General features: G+C 45.3%; 1 protein-coding gene across 5 annotated transcripts in view; it reads left to right on the top strand.

Moving 5' to 3' along the window:
* CFAP57 (cilia and flagella associated protein 57) overlaps positions 1–23,488 on the top strand; it is a 71,448-nt gene that overhangs the window by 17,754 nt on the left and 30,206 nt on the right. For 4 of the 5 annotated variants that reach the window (XM_047727711.1, XM_047727714.1, XM_047727712.1 and 1 more), the window contains exons 7-15: positions 2,215–2,354; positions 3,318–3,483; positions 4,266–4,379; positions 10,636–10,848; positions 12,085–12,258; positions 15,222–15,383; positions 20,071–20,226; positions 21,412–21,505; positions 22,129–22,319. In XM_047727711.1, the coding sequence (XP_047583667.1) occupies positions 2,215–2,354; positions 3,318–3,483; positions 4,266–4,379; positions 10,636–10,848; positions 12,085–12,258; positions 15,222–15,383; positions 20,071–20,226; positions 21,412–21,505; positions 22,129–22,319 (1,410 nt within the window). The remainder of the gene's footprint in view (positions 1–2,214; positions 2,355–3,317; positions 3,484–4,265; positions 4,380–10,635; positions 10,849–12,084; positions 12,259–15,221; positions 15,384–20,070; positions 20,227–21,411; positions 21,506–22,128; positions 22,320–23,488) is intronic. The other variant, XM_047727715.1, reaches the window with a different exon arrangement.

Below are 23,488 nucleotides of genomic sequence, written 5' to 3'. Positions count from 1 at the left end.
AGAGAAAAAGGTAAAACTACAGAATGCAATCTGAAGCACATGCCATTTATAGAAATATCCAAGGACAGAAATGAAACACATTGATTGGTGCCTTTGAGAGGGAGGAATAAGAGCAAAAATTAAAGAACAGAGAAAAGAAATAAACATAAAATAAAGAATGACCATACATGAATTGATTATGATGGTCTACAGCTCTGCCCCTGGGATATAAAATAAAGAGAATCAAGATACCAAATCAAGGAAATAGGAAGCCAGGTCATCAGATGAGCTTTGGGAATGGGGGAAGAGGAAGAGCATTTGAAGGGCCTAGAAAGAGAATAAATACCATGAAATTGGTATCTCTTATAGATTCAGGAAGTGAACTTACTGAGAAACCTGGCAGAGTTACTGGGTCCGTTTGAGGGTTGAGGTCTTGAATTCTAAGTGAAACCAGTAAGCCTGCTCGCCTGATTCTCCATCATTGTACAGCTTCTCGGGCAAAGGTGGAGAAAAATAAAACCACACAAAAGAAAGAACTACTGCTGTTCTTAAGATAAGAGAGACTTAAGTGTGTTTAAAAGCTGGTAGGAATGTACCAGTAGAGACAGGGAGGTTGAAGATATTGGAGAAAACAGGGGTAAGACACGGAAAAGAATGATAATAATTATGCCAGCTCGTTGACCCCAGCACAGCACCTTTTCCTCCAAGGTGGTAGGGAAGGCCGAGTGGAGAGAGGTAAGCTGATAAGTGGGAAAGGGCCAGGATTTGACGGAACCCCCATCCCAGCCTTTGTCTTGCTTGCGAATGGCCTAAAATAGGTGCACCTGATTGAGCTCCCCAGCCATCACTCCTCCTTCAGGTGTCCCAGTGATAAAGCTCCCGGTTACAGAACACGTGGGGCCTACACAGCCAGTGTAATAGAATACATTTTCATGTCAAATATTCACCCAGTTCCCACTGCTGCCCGTGGCAGAACAGCACCGTTTCTCTGGAGAGGAATTTGGCGGTACCTATCAAGGTCTTTAGAATTTCGAATGACATTTTCCCCCCGATATTCTATTTCTAGAAAAGTATCCGTTGTGTCAGTCCCAGCCTGCTGATAGTGATGCTATTGGCTAGGAATGCCTGAGACACTTGATCAGGCCCATAGTACTCCTAGCAAACTCCCAGACGTTTCTTCCACCAGGGACAGAGATGTGGCTGGACCAGACCTTTTGTTTCTCACTAAGATTGCAGGAGGCACTTCAGCAAAAACCCTCAGGGAACTTTGGGGAACATGATTTATTACAGGCTCTGGAGGGTACAGAGCACACATGAGGGCCACACGGTGAGGTCATGGAGAGAGAGAAAAAGAGAGAGACGGGACTTTGCCTATATGAGGCAGTAAGGGTGGGATGTCTAGGATTATAAGTGTTCACTCTTTATGGGCTAATTTAAGGCTTAAGGGCAGGATTGAGAGCACAGGAAGGGAGAAGTGGGATCAATCGAGCAGTCAGTGTCTAAGTTATCCAGGGCATTCTGAAAAAGGGACCTCCGTGGGTAGGGGCGCTCTACTTCCTTACCTGGTGGTTTTGCCAGCAACTGGCAATAAGTCTATTCAAGGTGGAGGTATTTGGAAATGGAAGCCTACATATTCAAAAGCTTAGTGTTGGACACTCACACTGCAGGATCTAAGGAGGTAATCACAGAGGTACACAGACATACATGCAAGCATGTTTAGTCTAGTTACTCCTAAATAACAACAACAACAAAAAAATGGAATCCACTGAAGTGTTCCCACAGTAGAGGAATGGTATATCTATATTAAATTCTGGCATAGCTATAGAATAAAATATTGTATCGCCATTAAGATAATGTTTTTAAATAAGATGCATGGGGGCGCCTGGGTGGCTCAGTGGGTTAAGCCGCTGCCTTCGGCTCAGGTCATGATCTCAGAGTCCTGGGATCGAGCCCCACATCGGGCTCTCTGCTCGGTGGGGAGCCTGCTTCCTCCTCTCTCTCTGCCTGCCTCTCTGCCTGCTTGTGATCTCTCTGTCAAATAAATAAATAAAATCTTTAAAAAATAAATAAATAAAATAAAATAAAATAAAATAAGATGCATGATACCAAAGCGGTCTTCCTACAGCCTGATTCCTGGGCAGCCAGGCTAACTGATGTTCCTGGTAGTACTGAGAGGTGACCTGCACAGCCAGCCTCTCGCTCACTCTGCCAGATCTCACTCTGTGATTTTTCCAGGGGGAGCCCGCTCACTTCGAGTATCTGATGTACCCCTTGCACTCGGCATCCATCACTGGTCTAGCCACGTGCATCCGCAAACCCCTCATTGCCACCTGTTCTCTGGATCGATCCGTTCGCATCTGGAATTACGAATCAAAGTAAGGATGAAAGGCATTGCTATTGTAGTGTGCAAGATTTCAGTTGTTAAATTTGTTCATGTGAATTGTTTTAATTAGAAAATTTTAAAATGTAATTACTTAGAAGCTTTCAGTTGGAAAAGAATTTTTTTTAAGATTTTATTCATTTATTTGAGTGAGAGAGCACATGCAGGGAGGAGGGGCAGAGAAGGAGGGAAAAGCAGGCTCCACACCGAGCAGGGAGGCCGACACAGGGCTTGATCCCCGGACCCTGGGATCATGATCTGAGCACAAAGCAGCTGCTTGACTGAACCACATGGGCACCCTGGAAAAGATTTTTTTTTTTTTTTTTAGCAAATCAGGCAACGTACCTGCTTCCCTTCTGTTTTTGTTTGTGCTTGACCTAGAAGATTGCTTTGTGTTCATTAAGTACTTACCACATACCAGACACCATGCTGGACACTAGGGACATAAAGATAGCACACCAGTATCTCACCTTCTTGTATAACTTCCTATGTTCTTCCAGTTTTCCTATCCCCTCACTCCCATTTGATGTACTTTTTGCCACATAGAGCTCTCAGGATCACTCATTCCATCTCTTTCTCCTTATCCCTGACCCCGTCACCCTTAACTCCCTAGTAAATTTACCCTCCTGACATTTGGCCCCACACTGGAATATCTTGGGTCTTTGTGTATAGCCGCTGGGCTGCTGGGAAGAAACTGTGTGATCCCTCTGATCTGAGGACTCTAAATGGAGCTGTGCCCTCAGCATCACTAGACAGCTCATTGATCACGTCCCCTAATTTCCATACTCATTGCTGGGGACACTCCCCAAAGAACCAAAATCTAGAAAAAAGAGGAACCAATCATTTTAAGCAACAAAGTATCTCAAATGCTATGATAAAAGTATTTGGCAGATACAGTGGAGGGCTCAAGGGCATTAGCGGGCTGGACTTCTAATTCAGTAGTTGGTCTTTCTCACAGCACACTGGAGCTATTTAAGGAATACCAAGAAGAGGCATATACAATCAGCCTTCACCCGTCTGGACACTTCATTGTAGTAGGGTTTGCTGACAAACTACGCCTTATGAATCTACTCATTGATGATATACGTTCCTTCAAAGAATATTCTGTCAGAGGATGCAGAGAGGTAAGATGCTGGAGATAATGGTCCAGTTTTGTAGAAAACTGGGGTTGAAATATCAAGAACTCTTGTTCTTCGAGTATCATCAGATACGTGAAGTGAGCGGACTCCCCTTGGAGAAGCACGCTCTTGTGAGGTGAGACCAAAGCCTGTCTTAAAGAACTTCAGTGACTTTAAAAGAAGAAAAAGGAAGAAATCTAGTTCTTCTCTCACCACACTTCTTGAACGTATAGGTTCCATCTCATTTTTCTCATGCTCATCAAGATATTTCATGGAACCCCAAACCTCGTGAGATCCCAGGTGTGATTAATCCTCTCTGTGATTGCAGAGGAACAAAAAACATCAAAAAGCAAAGTTATACCAGACTCAGAGTCCCAACTGGAAAGGTGAGGTTGGAGACTGAGCGGGGCCAGGGAATATGCACGTTAACAGAGAGAGGCAGGAAGCAGCCCATCGCACTTCCCCCTGAGATGACTGCAGAAACCAGATAGTGACTGAGGGAATTGCTTCCCCACTCTGAAACTTGTAGAGACGGATTGGGTGCTGTGCACTATGATCCAAGCAGCTTCACGGTCAGTGCACAGGGCAGTGGCCGCAATCTTGGCCAGTATGGCTATGGCAATAGCAAAGATGTCAGCCCTTCCTCAGTCCTAGTTGTGCCTTCCACCAATTCCCACTTCCACAAATGTTTTAGCCAGAGCTCTTCAGGAAAAGGAGCTCTCAGCTATAACCTCCGGACTGCTCATTTCTTTCTTTCATTCTTGATGTCTTGCTTTATCTCTTCGCAGTGTTCCTTTAGCAATGGGGGTCACCTGTTCGCTGCAGTCAATGGAAATGTGATTCACATTTTTACCACCACAAGCCTGGAGAATGTCTCGAACCTGAAAGGACACACAGGGAAGGTAAGTGAGTGAGCAGAGTCCAGGGAAATGAGGGGCACAGAGTCAAGCATTACACTCACTGAGTGAACAAAAGAGAAATGAGCCCTTTCTTCTTGGATTTCACTGTTTACGTGGGGGAAGGAGACAGTAAAACAAAAGCACAGGCTAATTACTAATTACAATAAATGCAGTGAAAGAAAAACATGGGGTGTTATGAGAGTAAATAATCAAAGAGTTGGCATAATTTAGATGGGGGTGTTTACAAAGGCTGGGTCCTAAGCGAGTAGGAAGGAATTAACCAGGCACAGCTGGTGATCATCATTACAGAGAGGAATCCAAAGACCCTGGGAAGAGAGATTGCATGGCTGTCAGAGGAACTGAAAAGTCTGTGGGGCTGGAATGTACACATCAGGATGAAACTCAGGAATGAGCCGAGATTGGTGAGGTTAGCAGGGCCCCAAGTACATGGAACCTTCCAGGCCTTTTAAGGATAAAAATGATAAAAAGGGTTTGTCCTCCTTGTTCCTTTAAACCATTGTAGACATTCAGGGCAGGGAATAATATGACCAGGTTTGCATTTTAGATTACTTTGGCTGCAGAGAGAAGAATATATTGAAAAGGACAGGGTGGAAATGGTAAAGAGAATATTGTAGATATCTACACTATTTTGGTCCACGATGGAGGTGGGACAGATAGGGAGAAGTAGGTGGTTTCAAAAGACATTTAGGAAGCAAAACCAACAGTTTTTAGATAGAGTGGAGGTGGGGTATGAAGAGAAGGGAGGGCCCAAAAGTTGAAAGGCCAAGAAGAAAGGTGAAAGAATTTGGAAAGGAAAAGCACTTAAGAAAGGCATTATATGCAGAAGGACCTGTTAAAGATGATGGAATGGGAGTATAAAATAGGATAGTGGTTTGGGATATACATGGCTGGAACACTGAGCACATTCCAGAAGTGGTAGAAGGAGCTGGAAAGGTTGGCTGCATCATAGTGTGTGTACTATGCCAAGAAATTGGACGTAGGCGATGAGAAGCTACTGAAAGGATTTAAGAAAGGAAGTAGTGGGATTAGAAAGGTACTTCTCCAGGGGCGCCTGGGCGGCTCAGTTGCCTTCAGCTCAGGTCATGATGCCTGGGTCCTGGAATGCAGCCCCACATCAGGCTCCCTGCTCAGCGGGGAGCCTGCTTCTCCTTCTCCCTCTGCCACTTTCTCTCTCACTATCTCAAATAAGTAAGTAAAATCTTAGAAAGAAAGAAAGAAAGAAAGAAAAAAAGAAGCTAAGGAACAAACAAAGAAATGAACTCCTCCAAACAGTATTGAGGATGGATTAGAGGGGAGGGAAGCTGGAGGGATGGAGACCAGCTAAGAAGTGAGGGTAAAAGATGAGTCAGGAAGTAAACCGCAGCTTTTGTAGTAGGGACAGAGAGAAACATGATATTAGTTCTATTTTGTACTTGTTATGTTGATGTGTCCAAGAAGTATGACACATGAGAGTGGAGATCAGGAAAGAAGGCTGGAAATGAAGATTCAGGGGATTAGGTGGTAGTGAAAGTCAAAGGCATGAATTATATCACCGAGGGCCTGTGTGGAATCTGAGAAGAATCTTGGGTAGGAGACAGTTGACCAACATTTAAGGAACTGGTTAAGTAGAGAAAGCCTGTGAAGGAAGGCACAGAAGAACTGGGAATCAAGGAATTGTATCACAGAAGCTAAGGAACTCATTCCCAAAAGGATATAGAAGTTGGGGGCATTTAAGGTCAGAGAGGGGCCCTGGGGGGCTCAGTTGGTCAAACATCTGACTCTTGGTTTTGGCTCACGTCATGATCTCATGGGTTGTGAGATCAAGCCCCATGTTGGGCTCCATGCTCAGAGGGGAGTTTGCTTGAGATTTTCTCTCTCTGCCATGTTCTCCACTTGCACACATGCACACATGTGCTCTTTCTCTCTCTCTCTCTCTCTCTCAAAAAAAAAAACTTTAAAAAAAATTAAAAATAAAGGTCAGAGAGAAATCCTGTAAACTGACCATTAAGTTTAGCAAGTCACAGGTGCATCGGTGCAGGTGCTATGAAAACACAAGTATTATTGAGTTACTGACCTTCTTCAGTTTCAACAGTGTGATTGGTCTTCAAGCGACTATGGAGATGCAGATGAAATCACACCAGGTAATTCTGATGCTCTTTCTAGAACTATGCGTCCTCCACGGGAGGCCCTCCCTCACCAGTCCAGGAAAGCAGCCATTAGTTTCACAACTTTGCAAATATTTATAACACCGGTGTCTAACCAGGGATATATGTTGGACTTACATCTGCAATAAAAAAAAAAAAAAAAAACAGATGGAGGATGCAATAAAGCCATACTTAAAGGAAAATTTATAACCTTGAATGTATATATTAGAAATATAAAAAAAGATTAAAAGTCAGTGATATAATCATCCACCTCAAGAAATTAGGAAATGAACAGAAAGTAAATTCAAAGAAGATAAGAGGAAAGAAATAATAAGGCTAAGAGCAAAAGTTAACGAAATAAAAAACAAACACAATAAAAGACAATCAAAGCCAAAACCTGCTTTGGATTTTTTTTTTTTTTTAAGTAATCTTTACCCTCAACATGGGGCTTGAACTCACAGTCGTGAGATCAAGAGTTGCATGCTGTACCAACTGAGCCAGCCAGGTGCAACCAAAACTTAGTTTTTTGAAAATGTAAAATGGACAAGCCCTTGACATGACTGATCAAGGGAGGAAAAAAAAGAGGAAAGGTAAATAACCAGTATGAGAAATGAAAAGGGGATATCATTACAAATCCTATATATAATAAAAAAGATCAAAAGAGGCTATTTTGAACAACTTTATATAAATTGAATATATAGATGAAACCAACAAATTCCAAGAAAAATTGAGTCTGTAGAGAATTTATAAGGAAAACTAGGCCCAGAGCATATCATTAGAGAATTATATCAACTTGTTAGGAAAAGAATGACCCTAATCTTTTTTTCTTAACTTTATTTTTTCAGTGTTCTAAGATTCATTGTTTATGCATCACACCCAGTGCTCCATGCAATATGTGCCCTCCTTAATACCCACCAGATTCATCCTAACCCCCAACCACCCTCCCCCCCAAGATCCTCAGTTTGTTTCTCAGAGTCCACAGTCTCTCATGGTTTGTCTCCCCCTCCAATTTCCCCCAACTCCCTTTCCTGTCCTCCTCCCAATGTCCTCCGCGTTATTCTCATGCTCCACAAATAAGTGAAACCACATGATAATTGACTGTCTCTGTTTGACTTATTTCACTCAGCATAATCTCCTCTGGTCCCATCCATGTTGATACAAAAGTTGGGTGTTCATCCTTTCTGATGGCTGAGTAATATTCCATTGTATATATGGACCATATCTTTTTTATCCATTCGTCTGTTAAACGGCATCTTGGTTCTTTCCACAGTTGGCGACTGTGGCCATTGCTGCTATGAACACTGGGGTACAGACGGTCCTTCTTTTCACTACATTTGTATCTTTGGGGTAATACCCAGTAGTGCAATTGCAGGGTCATAGGGTGGCTCTGTTTTTAATTTCTTAAGGAATCTCCACACTGTTTTCCAAAGTGGCTGCACCAACTTGCATTCCCACCAACAGTGGAAACAACGCTTGTTATTTACTATCTTGTTAATTTTGGCCATTCTAACTGGTATCTCAATATGGTTTTGATTTGAATCTCCTTGATGGCTAATGATATATGAACATTTTTTCATGTGTCTGTTAGCCATTTGTATGTCTTCTTTAGTGAAATGTCTGTTCATGAAGAATGATGCTAATATTGAAGAAACTCTTATCAAGAACAGAAAAAAGAGCAAATACTTCCCAATATTGTTTTATGAGGCCTGCATAATCACGATACCAAAACCTGCCAAAGACATCACAAGAAAGGAGAATGATCAGCCAGTCTTTTTCATGAACATAAAAACATCCTAAACAAAATATTATCAAACCAATCCATCAACATATAAAAAGGATAATATAGAATGACCAAGTTGGATTTATTCCAGGAATACAAGGTTGTTTTACAATTTGAAATCAATTAATATACTATACCACATTGACATAAACATGATTTTTCATCCTTATTATCTCCATAAGTCCAGATACAATAAAAATTGATAACATTTAATATCCATTTATGATTTTTAAAAACAACACTTAAAAAATAAAAAATAATGGAACGTCTCATTTTACTTATTAAAAATCTTATACAAGGGGCACCTGGGTGGCTCAGTCAGTTAAACGTCTGCCTTTGGTTCAGGTCGTGATTCCAGGGTCCTGGGATCGAGCCTTTCATCGGGCTCCCTGCTCAGCAGGAACCCTGCTTTTCGCTCTCCCTCTGCTATTCCCCCTGCTTATGCACGCTCTCGCTCTCTCTCTCTGTCAAAGAAATAAATAAAATCTTTTTTTAAATCCTTAAAAATTTTATGCAAGATATTTAAGAAAACCTACAACAAACAGCCCACTTAATTATAAAATTATGAAAGCATTCCTTCTGAGATAGAGAACAAAACATGATGCCTTCAGTTAGCCTTGTACTGAGTCCTAACCAATGCAATAAGGCAAGAAAAGGAAATATGTGTTAGTCCATGAGGCTGCTATAACAAAATAGCACAGACTGGTATCTCATAAACAACAGAAAATTTCTCTCACTGTTTGGAGGGTGGGAAGTCCAAAATCCAGGTGCCAGCATGGGTAGGTGAGGGCTCGCTTCCTGGCTATAGATTTCTCATGTCCTCACAGGGTGGAAGGGGTGACCTAGCCCTTTCGGGCCTCTTTCATAAGTGCACTCATCAACATATGAACCATGGGGGAGGTGGGATGGGAGGTAAGAGACACAAATATCCAGACCATAGCAAAATAAAAGGCGTAAAAATTGGAAAGAAATAAATAAATCATCACAGATGACATGATTGAGTATGTAGGAAGCTCAAAGAATTTTCAGATAAACTATTAAAATTAGTGAATCTAGGAATACTGTTGGAAATCATGTCACTATATTTTTTCAAGTGTATTTTTACATAATAGTAACAAACAGAATGCAATTTCAAAGGTGGAGAGGGAGCTGAAGAAGTGGTCAAGGATGTGCCTGACAGGGTAGGAGTCCTGGAAATACCAAAAGAAGTGGCCAGTGGGTCATGATGTAGGTTACTTAGGAGGAGATTGAGAAAATAAGCAAACATACTGAAGATAATGGGAGGCACGTCTCTCACTACTGGAGAAGGGAGTTACAAATATGACAACAGGGAAAGCCTAGAAAGATGTGTCTTTGTTTAGTGACCTGGCTGAACTAATTCTGAAAAGTCTTTCTTTCCTCTGCAGTGTGCAGCCTTGATGTCTCTGCTCAGATTTTTTCCTTCTTTATCATTCCTTCTGGCTACCTAGGGACTGCTCCTGGGTTGACCTGAGCCACTTACGAGTCGCAGACTAGGCTTAGCCCCCTGAGCCAGTTAGCTTTTTACCCTTTACTGTTGGATTTGTGTGACCAGGAGCTGCTGTCACAGTGCACGGAGTTCACATTTTTTGTTCCTTGGTCAGCCAGAGACTGGCTAGTTGTTTGGAGGTTCTCTCTGTGATTGCACCCAAGAGAGTGCAGCCTTAGTCATGCATACAGTCTTCCAGGCTGCAAGGAATAAGTGTGATTTTTATCTCTAAGCCTGGCTTCCTGGGAGATGCCCGTGGACCAGAGGAGATTATTATTCAGTTAGCGTTAGGTCAAATGTTATGTTTAAACCCCTTGTGCCAGTGAGGCTTCTGCCCTGTGTTAATGGGTCCCCGTGCAGCTTAGAAGATGCTTTCCGGTTTTCCCCACATCCTGCCCTGACAACTCTTGAGCTGGTGTGGCTTAGCCCATGCACACAGCCCTCCTGACCCCCAGAGTTGTCTCTGTGATTGCAGAAGGGCTCTTCCTCTCCGTCTCTTTCCCTTGTTCTATAAAATAATTCTTATGCTCTGCTATTTTGCTTATATCGTGGACTGACCAGCCTTCTCTTAATTGCTCTCCACCAATATCTCCATGATTTTAGACAATGCCAAGAGGGTGGACTTCTTTCTGCTGTGTTCCAAATAAAGTCAGTTTTGTGCTTGCTGAAGGGCACGCACCAGGAAAGGACACGCTGCCTCAGTCTAGTGGAACACGTGAGGCATGCATCCTCCTTTCCCAAAGGAGGGGTGTGTGTGTCTGTGTGTGTGCTCGCGTGCGTGTGCGCGTGCATGCAGATTTTTAACTGGGTTTGTCTTCATCCCTGTAGGTTCGTTCAATTGTGTGGAATGCGGATGACAGCAAACTGATTTCCTGCGGCACAGATGGTGCCGTATATGAATGGAATCTGTCCTCTGGAAAGAGAGAGACAGAATGTGTGCTGAAGTCCTGCAGCTACAACTGTGTTACTGTCTCCCCTGATTCCAAAATTATCTTTGCGGTTGGATCAGACCAGACCCTCAAGGAGATTGCAGACTCTTCGGTGAGTTGGCCTGGGCCTCCCTCCCGGCTGCTGGCTTGGTCTGCAGAAGGTAGCCTCTGTGTGGGCTGCAGGAAGAGTGATGGGAAGAGGGCTCATGAGAACAGGGCCCCTTCTCCTTATAATGCCCAGCCCCTCATGCCTTTTGGGTCAGCTCAGTCACTGTTACTCCTGGCATTTCCTGTCCAGCGCCCTACCCGACTGGGTGAAACTGTGGGGCCTCTTTCCACTTCTGTTTTGCTGCCTGGCCATTAAGGTATCTTCCACCATCCAAGCCTACAGGTCAGCAGCATCTCTAAACTACATGCTTACCCTGGGGTAGAAACAGAACTATAGTTCCTGCTGTCACCTCAGCTTGCCACCCTATTTGTTTGAAACCCTCAAACTCTGAATTTTAGGAACTACCTCATTTGGCTCCAAAGAGTTGAGGGGGGAGAGAGGAGCTCAACAAGAACACTTCTGCCTACAAGTGTGGCTGTGTACTTCTCTGGGCGTCCAGCGACAGCTGACCTTTGTTGGCTTCTCCAGCTTCTCTCCAATGCTTGTCCCCATCCCGGTGCTAGTGCCTGGGCAAGTGCACAGATACCATGGCAGCAAACTGACCTGAAATGGGTTCCCCCATGACTAGAACACAGCTGAGAGGAGGGGTTCTCTCCATTGTGCCCCTGGGTAGCTTAGTCCTAATTGTGTGGTGGCTTTTCCAATGCTGAACCAGAGCAAAGCCCCTGCAGGGCAGGCCCACTGTTCCCGCCTCTTGGGATCCCTGCTAGCTGTTTGATCCATGCAAACATTCAACAAGTGTTTGGTGGGAGGGGGGATGGGCAGTTGGGTGGCTAGATGGGGAGGTGAGTGAATGAGCAAGTGAAGAATTGAATGAGTTCCCTGCTGGTAGGGTTTCCTTTATGTAAGGGACACTGATAATTGCTGAGTAACTGTAGGACCCACACCCCGTTCTGAATTTGAGATGCAAGGTGGCCCAGCAGTCAAGAGCAGAGACGCTGGGGCCGGACTGTCCTGGGGCCTGACTACCACAGGCTCGGTGGGTAAGTTGAGGCAAATTACTCGTGGGCCCTGGGGCTCAGGCTACAGTAACTACCTCAAAGGGTTTGGGGGAGGATTGAATGATTTACAAAATGTGAAAACCATCAAATGGTGCTAGTGAGGAGGTGAGGAGGGAGGGACACCCTGAGGGTATGGCTCAGCCCCTCACCCTGAGCAGAGCCGTCTGTGTCCCCGCAGGTCCTTCGAGAGATTTCAGCAATTGACGTCATCTACACGGCCATTGTCATCTCACACTCCGGGCGGATGATTTTTGTGGGCACCTCGGTGGGGACTATTCGCGCAATGAAGTACCCACTGCCTCTGCAGAAAGAATTCAATGAGTACCAGGCCCATGCCGGTCCCATCACCAAGGTAAGAAGGGTTCCTCTGCTCAGGGGCCCATGCCCAGAACTAGCCCTTGCTGGATCCATCTGATCCTGCCCTCCACATACCTTCTTCATCCCTTCCACCTCCCCGGTGGCTTTTCTCCCCTTATTCCTCTCTCCCTCTTTATTCATCCAACCACCCATTCCGTGAACATTGATTGGCTACTAATATTCTTTATTTAAACTACTCCCAGGAATATATTCTAGGAAATAATCAGAAAGAGACCTAAAGAATCTTATACAACGTTGCTCCTCATAATATTATGCCTGATAATGGGCCATTTAAGAGATGCTGTAGGCATGCCACCCAGATCTCCCATCTGCTGAGTGCTGGTCGTGGCACACAGCTTTCCTCCTCCAAGGAAGTGCCTTGGACTTAAAAAGAGCCAAAGCCCAGGAGATGAGCCCCTGCCACTGCCTGAAGGTACAAAAGACCTTTCCTGGGGCAATACTGTGAGCACATATTTGTAAATTGTCGCTCCAACAACTCCAACACCCAAGGCTTTGAAGTTTGTCCCAAACTCTATACTGGCTTGCCTGCAGATAATGTCCTTATTAAGAAAGGATTTTTAAAAATTAACATATAATGTATTATTTGCTTCAGGGGTACAGGTCTATGATTCATCAGTCTTACACAATTCACAGCACTCACCATAGCACATACCCTCCCCAGTGTCCATCACCCAGCCACTCCATCCCTCCCACCCCCCTCCACTCCAGCAGCCCTCAGTTTGTTTCCTGAGATTAAGAGTCTCTTGGTTTGTCTCCCTCTCCAGTTTCATCCTGTTTCATTTTTCCCTCCCTTCCCTTATGATCCTCTGTCCTGTTTCTCAAATTCCTCATATCAATGAGATCATATGATAATCATCTTTCTCTGATTGACTTAAAGAAAGGATTTTTCATTATCAACTGGAACATTCTTGTACTGAGCTTGAGTCTTGCACTCAAAGTAAATTTAAAAATCCCCCTCTTCTCTTCATAAGTATGAAGTTTTGTGGGTAAGGTATTTATTTTGCTGTTATAAAAATAATGCATGTTTATTTTAGAAATAAAATTCCTCCTGAGGCGCCTGCATGGCTCAGGTGGTTGGACATCTGACTCTGGATGTCAGCTCAGATCATGATGTCAGGCCCCCGAGGGGCTCCATGCTGGGTGTGGAGCCTGCTTGAGATTCTTTCTTTCCCTCTGCCAGTCCCTCACCCTCTCTCACATGTTCACATGCTCTTTTTCTCTCTAAAAAAAGAAAAATCCTCTTAATAATATCATCATTAATATTTTGATGCATTTTCTCTTACTCTTTTGTTACATTTCTGTGTATTTTACATACATTGAGGCTATACTGTTTATACACTTTTGTAGCCTGCTTTTTTTTTTTACTTAATGCTATTATAAGCATTTTTTCATATAATTAAATGTTCCTGAAAGACATGATGTTAGTAACTACACATATATCCTGTCAAATGATGGATATAACTTATTTAATTCTTTTCTTACAACTGGGCATTTAATGATCTTATGAACTCTACCCACTATCCTGCTCCACAGGGTCCTGTGGGTGTCTCTGATCATCCCAAAGGCTGAGCTGGTAGACAGAGGTGATGAGTAGAAGAGCATTGCCATTTGTAAGGTTCTCAACACATTCGCTGATTGTTGAAAAGGCCTTTTTCATTGTTGATTCTTTGGCCTTCACTTTTTATTTGGGGATAATTATGGAGTCACAGGAAATTTAAAGAGAGCATAGAGGTCCTGGGCACCCCCTCCCAGTTTCCCCCAAGTAAGTGCATCTGTCATACCTATTGGTGCGATATGGTGGAAGTGTATCACACGACAGAAGAAGAATGGTATCATACCACTGACATCGGTACAATATGCGTGTGTGTTTCCATGTCATTTTATCACGTGCCTAGATTCCTGTCTCCAGCACTGCAGTCAGGATACACAAGTACTTTCCGTGGCCACAGAGAAACCCCTCGTGCTGCCCTTGCAAGTGACCCCCACCCCCCTCAGGTGCCCCCCCCAGTCCTTCGCAAATACTCATTGGTTCTCCATTTCCATCATTTGTCATTTTGAGAATTTTATATAAATGGGATCATACAGTATGTGACCTTTTGACAGTGGCTTTTCTCGCCCAGCGCAATACCCCCGAGCTCCATTGAGTTATTTCATGTATCACTATTTCATTTCTCCTTACTCCTGAGTAGCATTCCATGGCCTGGATGCACCATAATTTGTTTAACCATCTACCTGTTGTAGGATAGTTCATTTTTTCCTAGTTTTGGGCTATTACAAATAAAGCTGCTATGACCCATCATAAACAAGCTTTTGGGTGAACCGTCATTTCTCGGAGATAAATGCCTGGGGGAACGATTGCTGGATCATAGGATATGTTTATGTTTCATTTTTTAAGAAACTGCCAAGTTTCTTCCACTCCCACCAGCAATGCATGCAAGATCCAGTTTCTCCGCATCAATGCCAGCATTTAGCGTTGTCACTATTTTTTATTTCAGCTGTTCTAACAGGCGTGTAGTCATATCTCCCCCTAGTTTTAATATGCATTTCTCTAGTGGCTAATAATGTTGAACATCTTTTCATGTGCTTCTTTGCCGTCTGTATACCCTCTTTGGTAAAATGTCCCCATATTTTTGGCCCACCTTCTAGTTGGGTTGTTTGGGTTTTTTACTGTTTTGAGGGTTCTTTTTATAATCCAGGTAATAGTTAACTCTTAAGATTCCAAATCCACAGAGGACATAAACACAGTCTTGCTTCCTCTCTTTGTTAACAGAAGCTTGTGAGAGCTCCGTGTCTTCTTCTTACCCAGGATCCAGTCTTCCTGCCCGTGAAGCTGTGCCCACTCAGGGTTGCCTGAACAGTTACCATGCAAATAACCAGGTCAGTTCTGGTCATCCATGGCCTCTGAAAGCTTCTTCTCTAAGTTCTTTTTCTCCTCAGATGTCACTCACGTTTGATGACCAATTCCTGCTGACCGTTGCCGAGGATGGCTGCCTGTTTACCTGGAAGGTCTTTGATAAGGATGGTCGGGGAATCAAGCGTGAGAGGGAAGTAGGCTTTGCCGAAGAGGTGCTTGTTACTAAAACAGACATGGAAGAGAAGGTAAGAACCAGATCGAATGAAGAGGGATGTGGAAGTTCCTTAGCAGTCTGTGTCCAAACCCCTGGGATCGGCATTCAAGGCCCCGCACACTTGGCTGCACCCAGTGCCCCGTGCTGAGTCCCACACTCCCTGCTCCCTGCGTATTTCCAGCCCACACCGAGAGCCATGCCTCTCTCCTCCCTGTGGCTGGATCTCTTTCCACCCTCACCCCTGCGTGCCATCCTGCCCCCTGGTCATCCTGACTCCACTCTGCTCTACTTTAAGCCTGTGAACTAGCTTTCCTCCTCCCACTCTTGGAGAGCGGGAACCATGACAAGCCGTTCTCTTGTGTGACCATTAGTTTCTGGCCCTTGCTAGACATGTGGAAGAGGGTCGTAAATATTTGCAGAATTGAACTGACATGCTAAATGTGCCAGTTGTATCTGTGAAACTTAATAACTCCTTAGGGGAGCCTTCTTTATTTAAAAAAAAATGAAGTATTTATAAAACAGCCCTGAAACCCAGGCTTCTTAATAATAAAACAATAAAAGTAATGATAACCAGCATTTTTTTTTTTAGATTTTCCATGAACCAGGCACTGTACTAATTACAAGTGTTTTCTTGTTTAAATGTTACATCATCTCTGTGAGAAAGATCCTATTCTCCCCATGTTTCAAGAGGTGACTTTGGAGAAATTAAGTGACATATAGAAGGATTAGAGTTCTGCTCCATATTTAATTTCAAGCCTACTCTCTTAATCCCTACCCCAAAGTCCCTTCCCTGCTGGGAATGCATTAAACACTCTGGGAAGACGTGTTTTGAGAGTCTTTTTTTTTTTTTTAAGATTTTATTTATTTATTTGACAGAGAGAGATCACAATTAGACGGAGAGACAGGCAGAGAGAGAGAGAGAGAGGGAAGCAGGCTCCCTGCTGAGCAGAGAGCCCGATGCGGGACTCGATCCCAGGACCCTGAGATCATGACCTGAGCTGAAGGCAGCGGCTTAACCCACTGAGCCACCCAAGCGCCCCATGTTTTGAGAGTCTTGAGTGGACAGCTAGCTCTGCACCATGCTCCCTAAGGGAGACACCAAAGGGATGGGAAACTCACAAGGCTTACAGAGAATGCAGAGCTATGCATTCATTGCTGTTCATCCAGAATCTCAAGGACATTTATTGAATACCTGCTGTTTGCTAGGTACTGGGGATGCATGTGTAAAAGACAGGCCTGGGCCCTGTGATCAGGAAACTCAGTCAAGTAGAGATGAGTAAAACCATCAGAACAACCATGCAGAAATGGCCCCAAAACAGGAGATGATAAGACCCAGACATTTCCAGAGATCCCTGCTAGAGCTCCCTAGAACTTTCTGCAGGAAAGGCAAAGTGGGAGGAAAGGACGAGGGAGAGCCTATGAGAGTCAGGGTCTGACCTACGGCAGGCAGGGAAGTGTGTCTCCTCCTCTTCCTTCTTCTCTGTTTTCTCCCCCATTCCTCCCAGAGAGTAGAGGAAAAGAGCAACTGGGAGACTCTAGGCTGAGCCAAAAGCCTGAGGTGTCTGGGCTGACTCCGGACCCAACCCCCAGCTGGGTCTGGCCGAGCTGCTGCCAAGCCGGAAGTGACTAGTGTATGTTCTGCTCACTTCCTGGAGCCCCTTTTCTCTCTGTATCTGTGAGACTGCACTCTTATTCCCTGTGAGCCTCTCTGTCCTTCCTAGCTCCCTCCCAACTCCCTCTCAGATTTCTGGGGGTGCCTGCATGGTTTGGTCAGTTAAGCATCCAACTCTTGATTTGGGCTCAGGTCATGATCTCAGTGTTGTGAGATCGAGCCCCATGCCGGGCACACTCAGTGGGAGTCTGCTTAGATGTTCTCTCCCCCTGCCCCTCCCCCACACTTGCGTATGCTTACTCTTTCTCTCTCTCAAATAAATAACTCTTGTTTAAGAAGTAAAAATTAGGGACACCTGGGTGGCTCAGTCGTTAAGCGTCTGCCTTCAGTTCAGGTCATGACCCTAGGGTCCCTGTTCCATGGGGAGCCTGCTTCTCCCTCTCCCACTCCCCCTTCTTGTGTTCCCTCTCTCGCTGTGTCTCTCTCTGTCAAATAAATAAATAAAATCTTTTTTAAAAAATAAGATAAAATAAAATTAAAATTAAAATTAAAAGTCACATTTTCCAGAATTCCCAGCTCTCTTTTTCTCTTTATATTCTATGATTTTCTATGTAACTGTCTCTCAGGACATGATTTACCTACTCATTCTGTCATTCATTCATTCATCCAACCATCCAACTAGTACTCACAGAGGGGTCTGTTACATAGCAGACACTGTACTAAGGTCTGGGGTGCCAGAAGTGAAAGATACGCAGGGGCCTTTAGCTTGTAGCCTGGGAAGAGGTACAGGTAAAATGAAAAAGGAAAATTAAGTGTGTTACAGGTGTTATGAAGGAACGATGCTCTGGGGTTACAGGGGAAGGGACCCTGACCCAGGCCAGGTGGTGCCAGAGGAAGTGAGCCTTGGATGGAGCCTTCAGGAACAGATGGAAAAGGGTCCTCCACACCAAGGGATGTGTGTGCAGGAGGATGAGAGAGGTGCTCTGGGGAAGACGCTCCTGGCTAGGTGGGGCCAGAGAAGAGAGGGTGTGTGGAGCTGGAGCTGGAAGAGGATAGTGGGGGCCTTTTACACCATAGTTTAGACTTTGGACATTGTTCCTAAGGACCCACTGAGAGATCTAAGTTAGGGAATGACTTGATGAGATTTGCATCAAAGAAAGCCGCCTCTGCAGCCAGGGGGAGAACAGACTGAGGAAGGGCGATGAGCGTGAGCCCAAAGCCAGCACTCCCATCAACAAATGTATCCCACCAGTCCAAGGCAGACCCCAGGGAGACCGCCTCATCTGATAAACATTCATTTAGCGGTATGTTGCTGGTCCTGGGCTAGGCACCCAGGATAAAGCCGTGAAGCAAGAGAGTCCAAGTGCAACCTGCAGGGGGCGCTCTTCCAAGGAGTTGGTCTTCATCCACAGCCCTGTCCCCTCCACCCCACACCCAGTCAGACACCACATTCCCTAAAATCTTGCTCTTTTTTTAAAAGATTTTATTTCTTTATCTGAGAGAGAGAGATAATGAGAGAGAGAGAGAGAGAGAACAAGTGGCGGCGGGGGGGAAGGGGTGTTGGAGAGGGAGAAGCAGGCTCCCCAAAGAGCAGGGAGCCCAATGTGGGACTCAATCCCAGGACCCTGGGATCATGACCTGAGCCAAAGGCAGCCACTTAGCCAACTGAGCCACCCAGAGGCCGCTAAAATCTTGCTCTTGAATCTCTTTATTCCACTAGACTGTGAAATACCCCCCACACACACACACACCTAATCCCTCTGACTTCATGTTTGAATCTAGCCCGAGCTACACACTGCCACCAGAGAGACCTTTCTGAGACCTAATCAACTTAATCAGGTTGGGCAGGACCTTCAGAGGCCCTATAGGAGAAAATCCTAAATGCTTATCATGGCTGGCAAGGACCTTGATGGTCTGACCCGGTCTAGGCCTCCTGTCCCTCTGCCTCCCACCCATCCCACATCACATGCAGTGCCCTGACCAGACATCCACACTCTCATCCCCAACTTTGCCCAAGCAATTTGTTTCCACCCCTCATCTCAGTCAGTCTCTCCTGTGTGCCAGGTCCACACTTGTCCACTGGCAGGGATTGCGTAAATGCGCATAACACATTCCTTCTTCTCTAGTGGTCTGCCGTGGGGGGGGTGGAGGGGAGATGAACCAAAATAGATGAGATAGAGACGCACGGGTGGGAGTGGGGGGTGATCATGGATGAGTGAGAGGAAAACACCTGTGTTCTCACTCTCTCTGTCGTTAGCGTTACCTTTTTCAGGAAATGAAGGGTGTCTGTCTCAGTATTTTTAGAAAACTTTGGCATCAGTGAATACAACAGATTGAAAGAAGAAGTCACTAGACATAGGAACCAGCAAGGCAGGAAGAGTTAGGACCTCAGTTAAAGTAAGGATAGTGAGGCCAGAAGAGGCATGATAGATGTTGAGAGGGGCACACTGACAGTCCTGGGGAACCACCCGGCTCTGGGCACCTATCGGAATTTGTAATGATGTTATTTGGCTTCCTCAGTAGTAAGTTCCATGGGGCAGTCATCCGAGTTCAACACATGTTCTTTAGGTCCCTACTGTGTGTTAGGCATACTTGTGTATATCAGTATGCCAAGCCAGCAAGGAGCTGAGCCTTCCTCAAGCTTAAATTCTAATGGGGGAAGAAGACAAAAGACAATAGACAAAATCAAACCTAAATTGCATTGGAAAGTGCCTAGATCTAAGAAAATAGTAACGTAGAGCAGAGGGTCATGAGTGCCAGGAATGGGAAGGGAAGGGCCACAAGATTACCCAGTGTGGTCCCAGTAGACCTCACCGAGCAGGTGGCATTTACGCATATCTGAAGATGAGAGAGTTGTTAGTGTCATGACTGGTGCCCAGTGGGGCTCACCGTATGGATGTTGTGAAGGCAGAGGAAGAAACTCCTATGTCTTCTAGTTTTTAGCCCTGGTGTCTTGCGGGGAAAAGATGACAAGGTGCAGTAGAGACTCATGAGTTTGAGGTTGGGCAGAGCTGCAGATCTCAAGAGAGCTCAAGGCCACCAGGTTAACTCTTCTGATTCGCCCCCCACTGTGAATGTTCTTGATTCTGGTGTCCTTCCCCCAAAGGCTCAGATTATGTTGGAGCTGAAGACTCGTGTGGAAGAATTAAAAATGGAGAACGAGTATCAGCTTCGACTGAAAGACATGAACTACTCTGAGAAGATTAAGGAGCTAACCGATAAGTTCCTCCAGGAAATGGAGTCCTTGAAAACGAAAAACCAGGTGTGTTTGAGAGACTCAGCCAACAACCACAAATAACAAGACGTTTTCAATTTACTCAAGATGGAACTGGCATAGGCTATCCAAGCTACGCTCGGAAGGTGAACCATCTGATAATGTGTGGTTTTTCAGCAGAGCCGCTAACATCAGAAATGCTTCCAGCAAAGTGCCAGATGGAATAAAGCAGAATTTATAACTCTCTATAGCAAACCGGTATTAATCAAGTAAAATAAATACACATAGATCAGTTAGTAAGAAAACAGCTAGCAACGGGATTTCCTCTGGAAGTTGGGATTATGGATCATTTAAATTTTGTTCTCTATGCTTTTTTGTATTTTTGCAAATTCCCTACAATGAGACTATATCATCGTTATGATCAAGAGAAACTTACTTAAAAACAGAATGATAAGGTCATAAGAAAAACAGAGGATAGGAAGAGAAGAGCTACCAGAACACTGATTTCAGGATTGTTGGTAGATTGAACAAAATTAGTCTAAATGGTCCTCCTGTAGTAAGATTTGATCCAGGACTCTCCAGAATAATTCCCTTATTCTCCATAAATTGGTCTTGCCCTTTATCCAAAACCCCCAAATTTTGGCTCAGAGGGTATTTGTGCTTTTATGTTATTTCCACGGGTCAGAGAATTTGACCAACCAGGAAAAAAATGAATAAATAAAAGCCCCTGGCTGTTAGTTTTATTATTTTGTTCCTTTAGTCGACAGACATTGCTGTGGGGCCCTCCATAAGCTAAGCACAAAGGTATTCCTGGGGGCGGCCCCTCTGCCTGCAAGGAGCTTTCCTGCCCTATTAAAGAAAACACTCCTTAGAAACTGACACATTAGCACATCCAAGAATTTAGTTGACAGCAACGTGCAGACAACAGGGAATTCAAATGAATCTTTACTTTCTTCCACCCCAAAATCCATCTGCTACATGTCCAAAACTGAACTCATCATTGACAAGACCCATTTAGTAGACAGGATATAAATAGAGAAAGTCTAGAACTTTCAGAGCAGAATATAATATAAATAAAAAGGGATAGCTTGTTTGTTGCTCATGGAAGAAAGCCTGGTGCAAAAATAAGGGCTTGAGGAATGTTTGTGAGCGAACGCTTATAAAATGTGTTCTTGCCTTAGGGCTGCTTTCAGCAGATGTGTGGGAATGAGAACAGTGGACTCTGTGTTTTAGGTTTTAAGAACAGAAAAAGAAAAGCAGGATGTGTCCCATCGGGAACGCATTGAGGACCTGCTAGACAAACAGAGCCGAGAGTTGCAGGACCTGGGTGAGTCCCCAGGTAGAGGCCATGGGCTCTGGTGGGGACAAAAGTCTGAGAGTCCCCCGGAGCCCCAGAGAAGTCCCAGGTAATCTGGCTTTATCTGTCCACAGGCTGCATTTATGCCCTGGACCTCACGGTGGTTTTTACTCCCGTGTATTTGCTCATTCGTTAAACATGTATTAAGCACTTACTGCATGCCTGCAGGAGATACAGAAGAGTGCAGGTCTGGAGCCTGAGAGGCTGCCATGGGTCCCAGACTCACCAAACACATTGGGTGCTCTGGGGAGTCACCTAACCTCACTGAGCCTCAGTTTACTCTTCTGTATAACAGGGGTGCTGATAACTCTTTTGCATATTCAAGACATTCTTCTTGGCCCTGAGTCCCCAAACAGCCCTCTACCCCTTCCTGGAAACCTTCTGCCTAGCCGACATGGCAGCGGAGTTTGGTTGCCCGACGAGCTGATGGGGTGTGGGCAGGTGAGGCAGCTGGGCCAGCACTGGCATCACGGCTTTGGTGGTACCTGCCCTTAGCTGCTAATGCCAGCAGGTGGGAGATCTCAGAGGCTCCCAGGGGACCCTGAGGTCGTGCTCCTGTCCCACGTGAAATAACCATCCTTGCTTCCCTCCAGAATGTTGCAACAACCAAAAGTTGCTTCTAGAATATGAGAAGTACCAGGAATTGCAGCTCAAGTCCCAGAGGATGCAGGAAGAGTATGAAAAACAGCTTCGGGATAACGATGAGACCAAGAGCCAGGCCCTAGAGGAGCTGACTGAGTTTTATGAGGCCAAACTGCAGGAAAAGACCACCCTTCTAGAAGAGGTACTCACCAGAAGCTGACCTGCGTCTCCCTTTCACAGTGCATCCTGCAGGCCTGGCCTGTGACCAGCCCAGATAGCCATGGGAGGGCTGGCCTCACCCCCTTTCCCTTCTGTCCCCCACTTTCAGCACACATGCGTTTGACGTTGGGTTCTGCTCTTTTACCATTTCTTGCCCTCTAGACCAGGGGACCTAAGGACCTGGGACGTGCCCAGCTTTAGCGACTGAAATTCTGTGGACAGACTAAGTTCATGTCTGCTGTTCTATCCTAATTGTACCTTCAAGCCCTAAGGACCAGCAAGACCTTTTTAGGAGACGCCGGTAGGAGAAAGAGAGGAACAGGGCTCTGAACAATGGGACGGGCGGTTGCCTGAATCCCTTTAGCCGCTTCTGTGTCTTTCGAGATGAAATCATTCCTTCACTGATTTCACAAACCCAGATGGTATCTTACTGGTTTACCAGCTTGAGTGCTGGGTGACCAAGAGAAATAAAGACCCGGGCCTGTTTTTCAGACAAGTAAAAGAGTCAGTCCCACAGAAGGATCCTCGGAGAGGTGTGCCCAGGAGAGAGCAGGGGGACGCAGACCTTCTGGAGGGATCAGAGGAGACTTGCAGGAGCTAAGGTGGCACCTGGGGGAGTGGAAGCTAGAATGAACAGGAGACAGGGAAATGCAGGAGGCAAAGGCACACAGGCAGAGCCAAGTCAGAGAATGTTCAAGCAGTTTGGTTTGCCAAAATATCTAGTTTCCCAAGATGGAGAGAAAACGGAGAAGAGCCAGATGGCCGCCTTTTCCTCATGAAATTGCAGCAGATGGCACCGTGTAAGTGAGGGGGCAAGGGAGTCAGAAAGGTGTGAAAGGAGTTTTGAAGGGAAGGAGGGAGGGAGGGACGGAGAAGAGGACTGTGTGTAGCTGAGCATGCAGCTGAGGTGTTTACCTGAATTCCAGCTGAATTCGGGCGGCATTCACCCACAGCAGGGCTCAGAGAGCAGGAATGGGAGTGAGGAAGACGGGGAGCCATGCTGCTGCCTGCCTGGTCCTCTGGTGAGCAGCCAGCAGGTCCGGGCCAGAGAGCCTGGAAGACAGTGGAGGAATCCGGACAGGGTTGTTGGTGTGGGGAGGGACGTGGTGAGCTGGAGAACTGTGCCAGGTACCCGGGGTCCCCCAGGGAGAT

This window comes from Lutra lutra, chromosome 4 (genome assembly GCF_902655055.1).
Source record: "Lutra lutra chromosome 4, mLutLut1.2, whole genome shotgun sequence".
Taxonomy (NCBI): Eukaryota; Metazoa; Chordata; class Mammalia; order Carnivora; family Mustelidae; genus Lutra; species Lutra lutra.
This window is presented reverse-complemented; position numbering and strand designations above follow the sequence as displayed.